At 46.7% G+C, this 18,458-nt stretch overlaps 1 protein-coding gene across 1 annotated transcript in view; it reads right to left on the reverse strand.

The window, feature by feature from the left end:
* Positions 1-7,338: 7,338 nt before the first annotated feature.
* Positions 7,339-18,458, reverse strand: part of LOC145361579 (alpha-N-acetylgalactosaminidase-like) — a 45,410-nt gene continuing 34,290 nt past the window's right edge. The window contains exon 8 of the mRNA XM_080217418.1: positions 7,339-9,492. Within this exon, the coding sequence (XP_080073544.1) occupies positions 9,346-9,492 (147 nt within the window). The 3' untranslated portion in view covers positions 7,339-9,345. The remainder of the gene's footprint in view (positions 9,493-18,458) is intronic.

Here is an 18,458-nt window from a genome sequence, read left to right on the forward strand (position 1 = left end):
AGATTACCTGCAGTGCAGAAGGAAGCCAACTCTCTGATAGATCACCACCCAACACCCAATCCCCGTTATCCCACATATTTACTCTGCCAATCTCCCTAATCTGCTCATAGAAGGAGGCCATTCGGCCCATCAAGTCTGCACTAACCACAATCCCACCCACCCTATTTCCATCTTTGGACACATGGGGCAATATATGGGCAGTTCCCAATTTGTTCCTGCACAAAATTGTGAAGTCTCTTCAGCAGCCAGTCACATCAGCAACGCTCTCTTTTAAAGGCAGTGCGCATTCAGTCAGGAATCCCTCTTTGGAGAGCCCACAAATGATCTTGACGTGTATCTTCAAATGAGAGTTAATTGGGGGAATCTGTGGGAAAGCAAAAGGACGTCTGGTACGAGGGAGGCTTTCAAATGTGTTAACCAGGGTCTGAGCACATTCCTGTTAGAGTGAAGGGCAAGGCTGGTAAATGTAGGGAACCCCGGATAACTTGGGATATTGAGGCACGTGATATGCACAGGCAGCTGGGATCAAATGGATCCCTTGAAGAGTATTAAGGGTGTAGGAATAGAGTTAAGAGAGAAATCAGGAGGGCAAAAAGAGGACACAAGATTGTTTTGGCAGATAGAAGAGCAAAAGAACAAAAACAGCCCGGGAAACAGGCCCTTCGGCCCAACGCGCCCGAGCCGCCATTTTAACATTACCAGTCCCCCCTCCACCCATGACCCTTATCTATGCTTATGGCATTCCACATTGAGGGAAACTAATTTAGGGACAATTTATTACCTCCAATCAGCCTAACCGCACATCTTTGGGGTGTGGGAGGAAACCGGAGCACCCGGAGAAAACCCACGCAAGCACGGGGAGAATGCGCAAACTCCCACAGACACCGGCCCAAATCCATGTGTCTGCACAGCAATCAGTGATAGTCACTGAGCTGTCGTGTTGCCCAGTATCTGGTCCAGTTTAGGCACACACTAACGACGTGAAGCACTAGGCCAATCTCGAACAACCAAGAGCAGCCCTAGTACGACCCATCGCGTGTATGCCCCTCATTGGACAACAAGGCGGACTGACTTAAAACCTGTGAATTAAAAGAGAAAAACATTATTATCATACCACATCCTTATACATTACCAGGGACGTCCCAATGCTAATGAACCTTATTTAAAACAATCTCCGATATCCCTCCATCTCCAACCCACTCATGTGCCTGTCTAAGTTATTCTTAAACAACTCCAGCGTGCCTGCCTCCACCACCTTACTTGGCAGAGCATTCCATACCCCCACTACCCTCTGTGTGAAAAACCTCCCTAATATCCGTGTTATATCTCTCCCCCCTCACCCTAAACCCATGGCCCCTCGTACTGTGCATTTCTATCACAGGAAATAGCTTACCTCTGTTTACTCTATCTATACCCTTCATAATCTTATATACCTCTATTAGATCCCCCCTCAGTCGCCATCTTTCAAGGGAAAAGAGCCCCAATTTGCTCAATCTTTCCTCATACTCCAGTCCTTCCATACCAGGCAACATCCTGGTAAACCTGCTCTGCACTCTCTCCAGAGTCTCCACGTCCTTCCGGTAGTAAAGTGACCAGAACTGGACGCAGTACTCCAAATGCGGCCTAACCAACGTTCTGTACAACTGCAACATTAGACTCCAGCTCTTATATTCTATACCCCTTCCTATAAAGGCTAACATACCATAGGCTTTCGTCACCACACTCTCCACTTGTACTGCCACCTTCAAAGACTTGTGCACTTGCACCCCCAGGTCTCGCTGCGATTCTATACTTTTTATAGGTCTACCATTTATCATATAACTCCGCCCTACATTATTCCAGCCAAAATGCATCACCTCACATTTATCCGGATTAAACTCCATTTGCCATGTATCTGCCCAATCAACCAGCCTATCAATATCCCGCTGTATTGCCAGACACTGCTCCTCACTGCCCGCCAATCCAGCCATCTTGGTGTCATCAGCAAATTTGCTGATCACACCACCTACTCCCTCTTCCAAATCATTTATATACACTACAAAGAGAAGAGGTCCCAGTACTGAGCCCTGCGGCACACCACTAATGACAGACCTCCAGCTAGAAAAGGACCCCTCCACTACTACTCTCTGTCTCCTCTTAGCAACGTAAAAAGTCTGACAACACCAGGTTTTAGTCCAACCTATTTATTTGATAATATACTCGCAAGCTTTCGAGGGGTTACCCTCTTCGTCAGGTGAATGAGCCATTCACCTGACGAAGAGGGTAACCCCTCGAAAGCTTGCGAGTATATTATCAAATAAATAGGTTGGACTAAAACCTGGTGTTGTCAGACTTTTTACTGTGTTTACGCCAGTCCAACGCCGGCATACCCACATCATGTCCTCTTAGCAAGCCAGTTCTCTACCCATCTTGATAAGGCAAAGGAGAATCCAAAGAGCTTCTACAAATACAATTAAGAGCAAAAGAGTACCTAGGGAGAGAGTTGGGCCTCTTCAGGATCAACAAGGTCACCTATTTGCAGATCCACATGAGATGGGTGAGATCCTAAATGAATATTTCTCATCAGTATTTACTGTTGAGAAAAGCATGGATGTTAGGGAACTTGGGGAATTAAATGGTGATGTCTTGAGGAGTGTACACTTTACAGAGAAAGAGGTGCTGGAAGTTTTAAAGTGCATCAAGATAGATAAATCCCTGGGACCTGATGAAGTGTATCCCAGGACATTGTGGGAGGCTAGGGAGGAAATTGGGGGTCCCCTAGCTGAGAATATTTGGATCATTGATAACCATGGGTGAGGTGCCTGAAGATTGGAGAGGGCAAATGTTGTCCCTTTGTCTAAAGAGGGCTGCAGGGAAAAGCCTGGGAACTACAGGCCAGTGAGCCTCACATCTGTGGTGGGTAAATTGTTGGAAGGTATTTTGAGGGACAGGATCTACAGGCATTTAGAAATACAAGCAATGATTAGGGACAGTCAGCATGGCTTTGTGAGTGGAAAATCATATCTCACAAATTTGATTTGCGTTTTTTTGGAGGGGTAACAAAGAAGGGAGATGAGGGCGGTGCAGTTGATGTTGTTTACGTGGACTTTAGAAAGGTCTTTGACAAGGTACCACATGGTAGGTTGTTGCATAAAGTTAAATCTTACGGGATCCAGGGTGAGGTATCGAAATGGAGACAAAATTGGCTTGATGACCAAAGACAGAGGGTGGTTGTAGAGGGTTTTTTTCAAGCTGGAGCCTGTGACCAGCGGTGTGCCTCAGGGATCAGTGCTGGGCCCACTTATTTATTATTTATACTAATGATTTAGATGAGAATTTAGGAGACATGGTTAGTAAGTTTACAGATGACACCTAGATTGGTGGCACAGTGGTTAGTCCTGTTGCCTCGCAGTGCCGGGGGCCCAGGTTTGGTTCCCGGCATGGGCCGCTGTCTGTGTGCACATTCTCCCCATGTCTGCATGGGTTTCCTCCCACAGTCTGAAAGTGCTGCTTAGGTGCATTGCCCGAACAGGCGTCAGAGTGTGGCGACTAGGGGAATTTCACAGTAACTTCACTGCAGTGTTAATTTATGAGTCACAACTAAGCCTTAATTGTGACTAATAAATAAACTTAAAAAAAATTTAGTGGACAGTGAAGAAGGTTATCTGGGATCGCAACCGAATCTTGATCAATTGGGCCAGTGGGCTGACAAATGGCAGATGGAATTTAATTTAGATAAATGCGAGGTGATGTATTTTGGTCGATCGAACCTGGGCAGGACTTGCTCAGTTAATGTTAGGGTGTTGGGGGAGAGTTACAGAACAAAGAGATCTCGGGGTACAGGTTCATAGCTCCTTGAAAGTGGAGTCACAGGTGGACAGAGTGGTGAAGAAGGCAGTCGGCATGCTTGGTTTCATCAGTCAGAACATTGAATACAGGAGTTGGGACATCTTGTTGAAGTTGTACAAGACATTGGTAAGGCCACACTTGGAATACTGTGTACAGTTCTGGTCACCCTATTATAGAAAGGATATTATTAAACTAGAAAGAGTGCAGAACAGATTTATTGGGATGATACTGGGACTTGATTGAGTTATAAGGGGAGGCTGGATAGACTGGGACTTATTTCTCTGGTGTGTAGGAAGCTGAGGGGTGATCTTATAGCGGTCTATAAAATAATGAGGGGCACAGATCAGCTAGATAGTCAATATCTTTTCCCAAAGGTAAGGGAGTCTAAAACTAGAGAGCATAGGTTTAAGGTGAGAGGGGAGAGATACAGAAGGGTCCAGAGGGGTAACTTTTTCACACAGAGGGTGGTGAGTGTGTGGAACAAGTGCCAGAGGTAGTCGTAGAGGTGGGTACAATTTCGTCTTTTAAAAAGCGATTAGACATTTACATTGGTAAGATGGGTATAGAGGGATATGGGCCAAATGTGGGCAACTGGGACTAGTTTAGGGGTTAAAAAGGGGCAGCATGGACAAATTGGGCCGAAGGGCCTGTTCCCATGCTGTAAACTCTATGCCTCACCAAACTGTGCCTGCCATACTTTCCCCATAGCTTCAAAAGGTTCTCAGACGGTAGTGCAAGGCTCTATATAAATGCAATCTTTTGTGTCTCAGTGATCTCCTCACTTGCAAAGACCCCCCTCATGCACGTTCCACGGTCCTGAGGAAGCCCTTTTTTTTACTCCCCCTCCCCTGGGCTTCACCACTGCTTTAGGTAGTAACCCTCCAACTCCACCAGTTATAGACCACTACCGCCAGTCAGCGCCAGGGACCTGGGTTCAATTCCAGGCTTGGGTGACTGTGTGTGGAGTCTGCATGTTCTTTCTGTGTTAGCAGGGGTTTCCTCCAGGTACTCCAATTTTCTCCCAAACTCCAAAGATGTGCAGGTTAGGCGGATTGGCCATGCTTAATTGCCCCTTAGTATTAGGTATATTAAAAAGCATTAAAAATCCCCAGGGCCAGATGGCATCAATTCCAGGCGGTGACAAAATTGGTTGATAAGGGGAAGATTGTCTATATGGACTTTAGTAAAACATTTGACAAAGTCCCTTATGATAGGCTAGTGCAAAAAGGTTAAATCACCCAGGATCAAGGGTGAACTAGCTGGATGGATTGGCCATAGATGACAAAGAGTAGCGTTAGAAGGTTGTTTTTCTGAATGGAGGTCTGTAACCGCAGGGATCAGTGCTGGGACCCCTGCTGTTTGTAATATATATAAATAACTTGGAAGAAAATGTAGCTGGTCTGATTAGCAAGTTTGCAGATACTAAGATTGGCGGAGTTGTGTATAGTGATGAAGATTGTTCGAGAATATAACAGGATATAAATAGGCTGGAAAATTGGGCAGAGAAATGGCAGATGGAATTTAATCTGGAAAAATGCGAGGTGATGCATTTTGGTAGATCCAATTCAGGTGGGAGCTATAAAATAAATGGCAGAACCATCAGGAGTATAGACACACAGAGAGATCTGGGAGTACAGGTCTACAATATGGATTGCCGTAAAACATTAGACAGGGGTCATGGGTGGAGAGGGGGACTGGTGGTGTTGAGACGGCGGCGGGGGCTCATTGGGCCGACGGGCCTGTTTCCCGGGCTGATTTTGTTCTTTGTTTACAGATCCTTAAAAGTGGCAGCACAGGAGGAAAAGGTGGTGAAGAAAGCATATGGCAGGCTTGCCTTCAGCGGAGAGGGCATTGAGCATAAAGGTTGGCAAATTATGTTACAGTTGTATAAAACGTTGGTTAGGCCACATTTGGAATATTGTGTCCAATTCTGGTCACCACACCAGCAGCAGGATGTGGAAGCTTAGGAGGGAGTACAGTTTACCAGGATGTGGTCTGGTATGGAGGCCACATTACAAATATTCAAAAAGGTGATTGAGGATAAGATTTTTCATTCATTGCTGGGACATGGGCACTGTTGGCCGGCCAGTATTTATTACCCATCGCTTAACTGTCTTTGAACTGAGTGTCTCGCTCAGCTATTTCAGAGGGCAGTTCAGATTCAATCACATCACTGTGGCTCTAGAGTTATATGTAGGCCAGGTCAGATGGGTTCTTCCAACAGTCGATAATGGTTTCATGGTCACCAGCAAATACTTAATTCCAGATATTTTTTATTGCGTTCAAAGTCCAGCATGTGCCGTGTTGGGATTTGAACCCGGGTCCCCAGACCATTAGCTGCATTTCTGGGTTGATCGTTTAGCGATAATACCACTTGGCCACTGCCTTCCCAAAAGTACACTAGTCTGCGAGACAGCTCTTCCAATGTTGGCACAAGCGCTCAGATGCTCGTAAGGACTTTGCACGGATGGCAGGGCTGAGTTTGCTGCTGTGGATTTTGATGCTGGGGCAATGCTGGAAGATCCATTTGAATTAGATTTCACAGCAGTTTGGTACAATGAGCATCTTTCTTGGCCCTTTAACCGCATTGCTGTGGCTCTGGAATCACATGTAGGCCAGACTAGCCAAGAATGGCAGATTTCCTTCCCTAACGGGCATTTTAACTCTGATTTCAAGATCACTTTTACTGAGTCTTGCTTTTAATTCCAGATTTCTGAACTGAATTTAAATTCCACCCCAGCTGCCGTGGTGGGATTTGAATTCAGGTCCCTGGCGCTGTGAGGCAGCAGTGCTAATCACTGTGCCACCGTGCCCCCAGGAATTGAACCCAGGTCCCTGGCGCTGTGAGGCAGCAGTGCTAACCCACTGTGCTACCATGTCACCCAAAATTTCTTCTGCTTGGATCTGCTGTTGATGTTCAGGCTAACGAACGAGTATCTGAAAGTCCTGGGATTTGATTTGGAGGGGCTAGGTGTGGTGTGGTGGGACTGCCAAAAACAAATATATATCCAATTGAGAAGGTGGGAGAGACTTCACTTTGCAGCTAAGAAACTGATCTTTCGGTGTGACATGCTCCCAGTGCCAGAGATCATGTTCCGCTCCCGTCCCAGTGCGATCCTCCAAATCCGCTCAGTGACTATCACTGACTGTGCAGACACATGGATTTGGGCTGGTGTCTGTGGGGGTTTGCGCATTCTCCCCGTGATGGCGTGGGTTTTCTCCAGGTGCTCCGGTTTCCTCCCACACCCCAAAGATGTGCTCTTAGGCTGATTGGTGTAATAAATTGTCCCTAAATTAGTCTTCCCTCAATCTTCCCCAGTAGGTGTAGAGAAAGGTCATGGGTAGAGGAGGGCACTCATAATGTTAAAATGGCGGCGTGGGCTCGTTGGGCCGAAGGGCCTGTTTCCCAGGCTGTGCTGTTCTTTGTCCAAATCCCTGGCGGAATCCTTCACAATGAAAACTCAAACTCAACTTTATTGCTTTTAAGATTTAAAAAAAAACAGCAGAAGAAGTTTGATAAAGCTTTAATTTTAAATTCATAAATCAAAGTAGTAGGAATTTGCTTGACAAATGTTAGTTTAGCTAACAGAAAACTTTTGAACTTTAAAGGAATCAGTTCTGCTTCCTCCCTCGGTACAATGTTATCTTCAATATCGGAGCGACTCGATCAAAGCTTTCAGGAAATGAAGTTTCTCTCGATCTACCCTGTTGGACCTCTCCTTCCATCGGTTGGGGAGTCTCGGACCAGGGTGAGGAAACTCCAGAAAGAGTGGCTAAAGTCGCAAACTCTTCCATGAGGAGATTTGGATTCATCTTCGACAACTTGTATTTCTCGTGCCTGAAACCTTCCGAACCTCTTCACAGAGATAAATGGTCTGGTCAAACTGGTCGCAAGAGAGGTTAGGAGGGGGTTGGTGATCAAAAGCTTGATCAAGGAGGCTGCTTATGAAGAGGATCCAAAATGAGAAGAAAGGTGGAGAGGTTCAGGGAGAGAGTTCCAAAGCGAAGGCAGGGTGAAGGGAGTGAGCAGTGTATGGGTGCCCAGAATTGGAGGAGAGCAGGGATCTGGGTAGGGCGTGTGGCCTGGAGAATGTTGCAGAGGTCGAGGAGGATCGAGGAAGTCAAGGACAAGGATTTGAAATGAGAGCGTTTGCCAAAGTGAAGTCAGTGAGCAGAGGCGAGTGGGCCTTGGTGGGAGTCAGGAAGCAGGCAGCAAGGTTTTGAGTGAGCGAAGGGTGCATGATGGGGCAGGCCCTTGTAGGAGTGGTTAATAGAGGATTGAGTCAGTAATGTGAATGCAGAGATGGGAGTGCGTGTTTACTGGGGGGGGGCTAGATTTCCCCTGGCTGCTCCCTAGAGCTATTTGACAAATAGCCTTGCTCGAATCATCCTCATAATTCCACCAACTTCCCCTCCCCTCCTCACCCACCTCCCCTCCCCCTCAGGGTGCTCTGGTTTCCTCCCATACTCTGAAAGACATGCAGATTAGGGGGATCGGCCACGCTAGATTCTGGGGGGAGGTGGGAGCAGATCCATTTCTTGAGGTGAAAGCGGATCCCTTTCTCGAGGTTGGAGTGGATCCCTTTCTCGAGGTAGGAACGGATTGCTTTCTCGAGGCGGGAGTGGATCCATTCTTGAGGTGGGAGCGAACCCTTTTGCGAGATGGGATGGATCCCCTTCTTGAGGTAGGAGTGGATCCTTTCTTAAGGTTGGAGTGGATCCTGTCCCAAAGTCGGAGCGGATCCTTTCTCAAGAGAGTGTGGATTCTTTCTTGAGGTGGGAGTGGATCCTTTCTCAGGGTGGGAGTGGATCGTTTACTTGGGATGGGGCTGGATCCTTTCTCCAAGTGGCAGTAGATCCTTTCTGAGGTTCTAATGGCTGCTGCCATGCCTGTGCCTCATCTTCAGCTAGAAACTGGAACCTCAGTAGCAAAATATTTGGACTGGGTGACTGGGGGGTGGTGGTGGGGGGGGGGGGAACCGCGGCAGCCTGGGGAGGGGGCACGTGAAGCTGATTCTATTGCTGTGTCACTTAACAACCTGCACACAGCAGGGAAACCGGGTGTATTAATCTTAGCAGAGGGAGAAACACGAGTTAGAGGTAAATTTGGGAGTGATGGTCTGAGATTATCAGAGAGTGGGGGGAATTAGACAGAGAGACAAAGAGAAGGACTGAAAGAAAGAGAGAGGTTTGGGGGGGAGAGGGAAGTTGCTGAGATACAGTGAGGGTCGGTGGTGGGTGGCCGGGCAGGAGGGGCAGATGCAGCGTGGGGGGGGGGGGCACCCAGATTTAACCCTTTGCATTCTGGAAACCTCAAAACCCAAGGAAGACGAAATAAAATCAGGTGGGAGAAAGTGCGCAGGAAAACCCAGAAAGATGAGCAGCGGGAGGGTAAACCTCCGGCTCCTGTTTCAAATTACACAATTAATTCCAGAACAAAACAGACATTCAAGTGTCGATACGCCTGAGAGAAACAAGACCCAGGTCAGAGCTGCTGCCGTGGTGACAAAGGCCGATTTAAGGCCTTTTCTTCTCCTGGGTCTTCACCAACGATTTTTCAGGATACAGGTACAGCACCACCACGCCGGAAGGGTTGATGGTGACGGTGAACTTGGTGTCTACCTTCAGGTCGTGGTGCACCCAACCCGAGTACACGTCCAGAACCTAAATCCAGAAGGAAAACAACACACCAGGTGAAAGCAAAATCCCACGGACGCGGAAATCTGATCCAATAACAGAAAACGCTGGAATATCTCAGCAGGTCTGACAGCCTCCATGGAGAGAGAATAGAACCAACATTCACATCACAGCTGCTCCATCACAAACCTGCTCACTTAACAAAGAACAAAAACAGCCCGGGAAACAGGCCCTTCGGCCCAACGAGCCCGCGCCACCATTTCAACATTACCAGTCCCCCCTCCACCCATGACCCTTATCCACGCTTATGGCATTTCACATTGAGGCAAGACTAATTTAGGGACAATTTATTACCTCCAATCAGCCTAACAGCACATCTTTGGGGTGTGGGAGGAAACCGGAGCACCCGGAGAAAACCCACGCAAGCACGGGGAGAATGTGCAAACTCCCACAGACACCGGCCCAAATCCATGTATCTGCACAGCAAACAGTGATAGTCACTGAGCTGTCGTCTTGCCCAGCATCTGGTCCAGTTTAAGCGTACACTAACGACATGAAGCACTAGGCTGTTCTCGAACATTCAAGAGCAGCCCTTGTACGACCCATCGCGTGTATGCCCCTCGTTGGACAACAAGGCGGACCGACTTAAAACCTGTGAATTAAAAGAGAAAAACATTAGTATCGTTCCATATCCTTGTACATTACCAGGGACGTCCCAATGCTAATGAACCTTATTGAAAACAATCTCCTATATCCTCCCATCTCCAACCCACTCATGTGCCTATCTAAGTAACTCTTAAACAATTCTAGCGTGCCTGCCTCCACCACCTTACTTGGCAGAGCATTCCATACCCCCACTACCCTCTGTGTGAAAAACCTCCCTCTAATATCCGTGTTTTATCTCTCCCCTCACCCTAAGCCCGTGGCCCCTCGTACAGTGTGCCTCTAACATAGAGTAAACAGAGGTAAGCTATTTCCTATCTATACCCTTCATAATCTTATATACCTCTATTAGATCCCCCCTCAGTCGCCGTCTTTCAAGGGAAAAGATCCCCAATTTGTTCAATCTTTCCAGTCCTTCCATACCAGGCAACATCCTGGTAAACCTCCTCTGCACTCTCTCCAGGGTCTCCACGTCCTTCCGGTAGTAAGGTGACCAGAACTGGACGCAGTACTCCAAATGCGGCCTAACCAACGTTCTATACAACTGCAACATTAGACTCCAGCTCTTATATTCTATACCCCTTCACTGAGTTCTTATCGGGAGTTCAGCAAATAAGAATCAAAGAAATCACATTTCTATAGCAGCCTTTACAACTTAACATCCCCAAAACATTTTACTGCCAATGGGGTGATTCTGAAGTACAGTCGCTGCCCTGATGTAGGAAATACTTAGGAGATTATTTCAGCGCAGCAAGATCCCATAAACAGCACTGCGATAATGACCCAATAACCTGCTTTTAGTCGAGTGAGTTGAGGGATAGATGTTGATCCATTCGACTCCCCAAATACAAAATAGGAGCAGAATCATCATAGATTCATCAGGAGGCCATTCAGACCCTCAAGCCTATTCTACCATTCAATAAGATAGAGTCATGGAGGTTTACAGCATGGAAACAGGCCCTTTGGCCTAACTTGCCCATGCTGCCCCTTTCTTTTAACTATTAAGCTAGACCCAACTGCCTGCATTTGGCCCATATCCATTGTGGAGTCCAATAGGTGTAGACAAAGTCATAGGTAGAAGAGGGCACTCACAATGTTAAAATGGCGGCGAGGGCTCATTGGGCCGAAGGGCCTGTTTCCTGTGCTGTGTTGTTCTTTGTATCCCTCTATATCCATCTTACCCATGTAACTGTCTAAATACTTTTTAAAAGGCAGAATTGTACCCGCCTCTACTACTACCTCTGGCAGCTCGTTCCAGACACTCACCACCCTCTGTGTGAAAAAATTGCCCCTCTGGACCCTTTTGTATCTCTCCCCTCTCACCTTAAACCTATGCCCTCTAGTTTGAGACTCCCCTACCTTTGGGTAAAAATGTTAACTATCTACCTTATCCACACCCCTCATTATTTTACAGACCTCAATAAGATCAGCCCTGAGCCTCCTATGTTCCAGAGAAAAAGTCCCAGTCTATCCAGCCTCTCCTCATAACTCAAACCATCAAGTCCTGGTAACAACCTAGTAAATCTTTTCTGCACTCTTTCTAGTTTAATAATATCTTTTCTATAATAGGGTGACCAGGACAGTATTCCAAGTGTGGCCTTACCAATGTCTTGTACAACTTCAACAAGACGTCCCAACTCCTGTAATCAATGTTCTGACTGATGAAACCAAGCATGCCAAATGCCTTGATCTGTTCATGTTTCAAGTTCCACATTCTCATCGCCTTCCAATAACCTTCGACTCACTTGCCTAACAAGAATTTATCTACCTCAGTCTTAAAAATATTCACTGACCTCGCTTTCTGAGGCAGAGTTCCAGAGTCGCGGAGAGAAAATAATTCTTAGAACATAGAACATTCCAGCGCAGTACAGGCCCTTCGGCCCTCGATGTTGTGCCGACCAGTGGAACCAATCTAATGACCCTCTAACCTAAACTATTCCAATATTATCCATATGCCTATCCACTGACCATTTGAACGCCCTTAAAGTTGGCGAGTCCACAACTGCTGCAGGCAGGGCATTCCACGCCCTTACTACCCTCTGAATAAAGAACCTACCTCTGACATCCGTCCTATAATTACCACCCCTTAATTTAAAGCTATGTCCCTTCACGTTAGCCATCACCATCCGAAATAAAAGGCTCTCACTGTCCACCCTATCCAATCCTTTGATCATCTTGTATGCCTCAATCAGGTCACCTCGTAACCTTCTTCTCTCCAATGAAAATAACCTCAAGTCCCTCAACCTTTCCTCATAAGACCTTCCCACCATACCAGGCAACATCCTGGTAAACCTCCTCTGCACCCTTTCCAATGCCTCCACATCTTTCTTATAATGCGGCAACCAGAACTGTATGCAATACTCCAAGTGCGGCCGCACCAGAGTTTTGTACAGTTGTAACATGACCTCATGGCTCCGAAATTCAATCCCTCTACCAATAAAAGCTAACACACCGTACGCCTTCTTAACAACCTTATCAACCTGGGTGCCAACTTTCAGGGATCTATGCACATGTACCCCGAGATCTCTCTGCTCGTCAACATTACTAAGAGTCCTTCCATTAGCCCTACATTCTGTACTCCTGTTACTCTTACCAAAGTGAATCACCTCACACTTTTCCGTATTAAACTCCATCTGCCACCTCTCGGCCCAGCTCTGCAGCTTGTCTATGTCCCTCTGCAAACTGTAACATCCATCCTCACTGTCTACAACTCCTCCGACTTTGGTGTCGTCAGCAAATTTACTAATCCATCCTTCTACACCCTCATCTAGGTCATTTATAAAAGTGACAAACAGCAGTGGCCCCAAAACAGATCCTTGAGGCACACCACTTGTAACTGAACTCCAGGTTGAATATTTCCCATCAACCACCACCCTCTGTCTTCTATCAGCTAGCCAATTCCTGATCCAAACTGCTAAAACACCCTCAATCCCATACATCTGCATTTTCTGCAATAGCCTACCATGGGGAACCTTATCAAACGCTTTGCTGGAATCCATATACACCACGTCAACTGCCTTACCCTTATCCACCTCTTTGGTCACCTTTTCAAAAAACTCTAAGGTTTGTGAGGCACGACCTACCCTTCACAAAACCGTGTTGACTATCCCTAATCAATTTATTTCCCTCTAGATGATTATAAATTCTTATAATTCTTTCCAAAACTTTGCCCACAGCAGAAGTAAGGCTCACTGGTCTATAATTCCCAGGATAGTCTCTACTCCCCTTCTTGAACAAGGGGACAACATTTGCTATCCTCCAGTCTTCCGGCACTATACCTGAAGCCAATGACGACATGAAGATCAAAGCCAAAGGCTCTGCAATCTCCTCCCTAGCCTCCCAGAGAATCCTAGACTAAATCCCATCCGGCCCAGAGGACTTATATAGATGATCTGGAGGAGGGAACCGAGTGTAGGGTGTCGAAATTTGCTGATGACACCAAGATTGGTGGAACGGCAAATTGTGTGGAGGGTGTGGAAAGTCTGCAGAAGGATCTAGATAGGCTGGGCGAATGGGCCAGGAACTGGCAAATGGAATTTAATGTTGGCAAGTGTGAAGTTGTCCACTTTGGTAGGAATAATGGTAGGAAGGACTATTACTTGCGTGGCGAAAAACTGCAGCATGCAACGGTGCAGAGGGACCTCAGGGTCCTTGTGCATGAGTCGCAAAAACCCAGCCTGCAGGTGCAGCAGGTGGTCAGGAAGGCGAATGGGATGCTGGCCTTCATAGCGAGGGGGATTGAATATAAAAGTAGGGAGGTCTTGCTGCAGCTGTATAGGGCACTGGTGAGGCCGCAGCTGGAGTACTGTGTGCAGTTTTGGTCGCCGCACCTGCGCAAGGATATTTTGGCCTTGGAGGGAGTGCAGAGGAGGTTTACTAGGCTGATACCGGAGTTGAGGGGGTTGAACTATGAGGAGAGGCTGAATAAACTGGGCTTGTACTCGTTAGAGTTTAGAAGAATGAGGGGAGATCTCATTGAGACATATAAGATAATGAATGGGATGGATAGGATAGAGGTGGAGAGGCTCTTCCCGCTCAGAAAGGACAGTAGGACTAGGGGGCACAGCCTCAAGATAAAGTGGGGGGCGGTTTAGAACGGAGTTGAGGAGGAACTTCTTCACTCAAAGGGTGGTGAATCTCTGGAATTCTCTGCCCGTTGAAGTGGTGGAGGCTACCTCGCTAAATATACTTAAGATGCGGGTTGATGGGTTTTTGATAAGCGAGGGGATTAAGAGTTATGGAGACAGGGCGGGAATGTGGAACTGAGCCACGACAGATCAGCCATGATCTTATTGAATGGCAGGGCAGGCTCGAAGGGCTAGATGGCCTACTCCTGCTCCTATTTCTTATGTTCTTATCTATTTTCACACTCTCAAGAATTGTCAACACCTCCTCCTTATGTACCTCAATCCCGTCTAGTCTACTACCTGGTATCGCAGTATTCTCCTCGACTACCCTGACTTTTTCCTGCGTGAACACTGACGAAAAATACTCATTCAGTGCCTCTCCTATCTCTTCAGGCTCCACACACAACTTCCCACTGCTGTCTCTGACTGGCCCTAATCTTGCCCTAACCAATCTTTTATTCCTGACATACCTATAGAAAGCTTTAGGATTTTCCTTGATCCTATCCGCCAAAGTCTCCTCATGTCCTCTTCTAGCTCTTCTTAACTCTCTCTTTAGCTCCTTCCTGGCTAATTTATAACTCTCCAGTGCCCTAACTGAACCTTCACGTCTCATCTTTACATAAACCTCCTTCTTCCTCTTCACCAGAGATTCAACTTCCTTAGTACACCAGGGTTCCCTCGCTCGACCACTTCCTCCCTGTCTGACAGGTACATATTTATCAAGGACTCGCAGTAGCTGCTCCTTGAATAAGCTCCACATTTCAGATGTTCCCAGCCCCTGTAATTTCCTACTCCACCCTATGTATCCTAAATCTCGCCTAATAGCCTCATAATTACCTTTCCCCCAGCTATAACTTCTGCCCTTCGGTATATGCCTATCCCTTTCCATCACTAAGGTAAACGTAACCGAATTGTGGTCACTATCACCAAAGTGCTCACCTACCTCCAAGTCTAACACCTGGTCTGGTTCATTACCCAGTACCAAATCCAATGTAGCCTCAGCTCTTGTTGGCCTATCCACATACTGTGTCATGAAACCTTCCTGTGCACATTGGACAAAAACTGACCCCTCTAACGTGCTTGAACTATAGCTTTTCCAATCGATATTTGTAAAGTTAAAGTCCCCCATAACAACTACCCTGTTACTTTCGCACCTATCCAGGATCATCTTTGCAATCCTTTCCTCTACATCTCTGGAACTTTTTGGAGTCCTATAAAAAACTCCCAACTGTGTGATCTCTCCTTTTCTGTTTCTAATCTCAGCCCATACTACCTCAATAGACAGGTCCACATCAAACGTCCTTTCTGCCACTGTAATACTGTCCTTGACTAACAATGCCACGCCTCCCCCTCTTCTACCACCTTCTCTGCTCTTCTACCACCTTCTCTTATCTCTGTCCTACAAGGGTGACACCTAATTTAAAAAACCATGCCGTCTAGTCCTGGGCTCACCCACAAGAAGAAACATCCTTTCTACATCCATCTTATCGAGACGGTCAGGATCTTATAGACTTCAATCAGGTCACTCCCTCATTCTTCTAAGCTCCAGTGGAAAAAGGTCCAGCCTCTACAACCCTTCCTCAGGAGACAACCTGCTTATTCCAGTAAACCTTTTCTGAAGCACCTCCAACACACTTACATCCTTCCTTAAACAAAGGAACCAGAACTGCTCTTAGTATCCAGGATGTGGTCTCACCAATGCCCTGTATAACTGAAACATAACATCATTATTTTTATGTTCAATTTCTCTTGAAATAAAGACTGGAGGATGAACGAACCTTTGGCATGATACCCCTTCAGACAGCACAGAGTTCCCTCAGCACTGTATTGGAGTGTTGCCTCGATTATGTTTTGGGGAGTTGGACCCTGATTTCCTTAACAAGAAAGAGGCCCCATGGGTTTTGACAAACGCAGCTTTGAACATCCAGGGGTAGGTTCCTTCTTAAAACGGCAGCAGTATGAGCAGGATATTTGGAGGCAGTTATTCCCTCACCCCATTAACTCCCGGGAGAAGGCAGTGAGATTTCTGACTTTATTTAGTTACAAGCTGCTTTATATGAATTGGTGGGGAAGGGGGCAAGAGGATACAGCTTTAAGTTCTGGTCTTTGCTGAGTTACAATTGGCCCCCCCACCCTGCCCTCTTACCTCTGACTGACGACTCAGTGCTTTAGCTATACACAGACCGTGCGAGACTGCAGCTGTGTTTTGACTGTTTGAAGGATCTTTTCCTCAGGTTCGGCTGCAGGGCAGACCGGTGCAGAGGGAGGGAGGGGAATGGTGTGGGCAGATCAGAGGACCCCCGGTCAGTCTGCTCCTAGGCTTGGCTAAAGTGACCATTAACAGGTCCAGGCAGTGAGCTGTGGAGGGAGTCATTAAGCCGGACTGTCTACCCCTGTTCCACGGTTAAATTCTCCCCCGTGTGTCCCTGTTCATGCCGTGTTCATCAGTACACCTGCGACCAATGGCCTCCATCGGGGCTGGGAGTGAATCATCAGTCCCTGAACATTTAGTTTGAGATGTTTAAAGTTTTGGCTTTTTATTACACTGTCCCTTTATTAGATAACTTGCTAATTCTGTTGGCTTGGTTTTACAAAGGAACATTTAACAAAAGCAGCCAATGTAAACTTGTCTGGCCCCAGCCCAGACAGGCACTGCAGGTACAGGGTTTAATTAGTATGCAGTGTTTATTTAGGGAGTTCCCATTGTAAATATGGAGAGAGGCAGAGAAAATAATTCTCCTCATCTCTCCTCTGAGGCCTGATGGAGGTCTACAAAATGGTGAGAGGCGTAGACAGGGCGTTTAATCAGAGGTGGAAGAGTCAATTACAAGGAGGCACAGTTTCAAAGTGAGGGGGGAAATTTTAAGGAGATGTATTTTCCACACAGAGAGTGGTGGGTGGCTGGAACGCGCTGCCAGAGGAGGTGGTGGAAGCAGGCACATTAGCAACGTTTAAGAGGCATCTGGATGGGTACATGAACAGGGAGGGAATAGAGGGATACAGTTCAAGTAAGGGCAGAAGGATTTTTTTAGTTTTGTTAGGGCATTATGATTCTCATGGGCTTGGAGGGCTGAAGTTCTTTGTGTAATCAGTCAGCACGGATTTACTAAAGGGAAATCATGCTTAACAAATCTACTGGCATTCTCTATTGACGTAACTAGTCGAGCTGACCCGGGAGAACTGGTGGATATGGTTTATTTAGATTTTCAGAAGACAAGGGCTGAAATTTTGCCACGCAGTCCGCCACGGGAATCAGAGTGGGTAAGGGGCGGACTATTGACCTCAGCAGGATCTTACGGTTTTGGGATGAACGAGGCTGTAAAATTCTGCCCAAAGTCTCACATAGCAGATGACTATGTAAAATTAAAGCACATGAGATTGTGGGTACTGTCTTGAGATGGCTAGAAAGCTGGTTAGCAGACAGCATCAAAGAACAGGGATAAATGGGTCTTTTTCCGAATGGCGGACAGTGACTGGTGAGGGACTGAAGGGATCTGTGATAGGATAGATGTTCACACTGTAAATGATTTGAACGAGGGAACTAAATGTGTTATCTCCAAATTTGCAGATGATGCAGAGTTGGGTGGGAGGGTGAGCTGTGAGGAGGATGCAGAAATGCTTCAGTGTGATTGGACAGGCTGAGTGTGTGGGGATCTGCAGGGCAGGTGCAGTATCATGTGGATAAATGTAAGGTTATCCACTTTGGGAGCAATATTAGGAAGGCAGATTATTTGAATGAGAGAGATGGATACTCAGTGAGACCTAGGTGTCCTCGTGCATCAGTCGCTGAAAGTAAGCCTGTAGGTACAGCAGGCAGTGAAGAAGGCAAACGGTATGTTGGCCTTCATAGTGTGAGGGTTTGAGTATAAGAATAAGGATATTTTACTGCAATTGTATAGGGCATTAATGAGGCACAATTGGAGTATTGGGTGCAGTTTTGATGTCCTTATCTGAGGAAGGATGTCCTTGCTATAGAGGGACTACAGCAAAGGTTTACCAGGCTGATTCCTGGGATGGCAGGTCTGTCATATGAGGCGAGACTAAATCAGTTAGGATTATATTAATTGAATTCTAGGAGAGTGGGAGGGAATCTCATAGAAACTTATAAAATTCTAACAGGGTTAGATAGGGTAGATTCAGAAAGAATGTTCCTAATGGTGGGGGAGTCCAGAACTAGGGGTGATAGTTTGAAGATAAGGGATA

Source organism: Carcharhinus amblyrhynchos, chromosome 35 (genome assembly GCF_965287045.1).
Source record: "Carcharhinus amblyrhynchos chromosome 35, sCarAmb.v2.hapA, whole genome shotgun sequence".
NCBI lineage: Eukaryota > Metazoa > Chordata > Chondrichthyes > Carcharhiniformes > Carcharhinidae > Carcharhinus > Carcharhinus amblyrhynchos.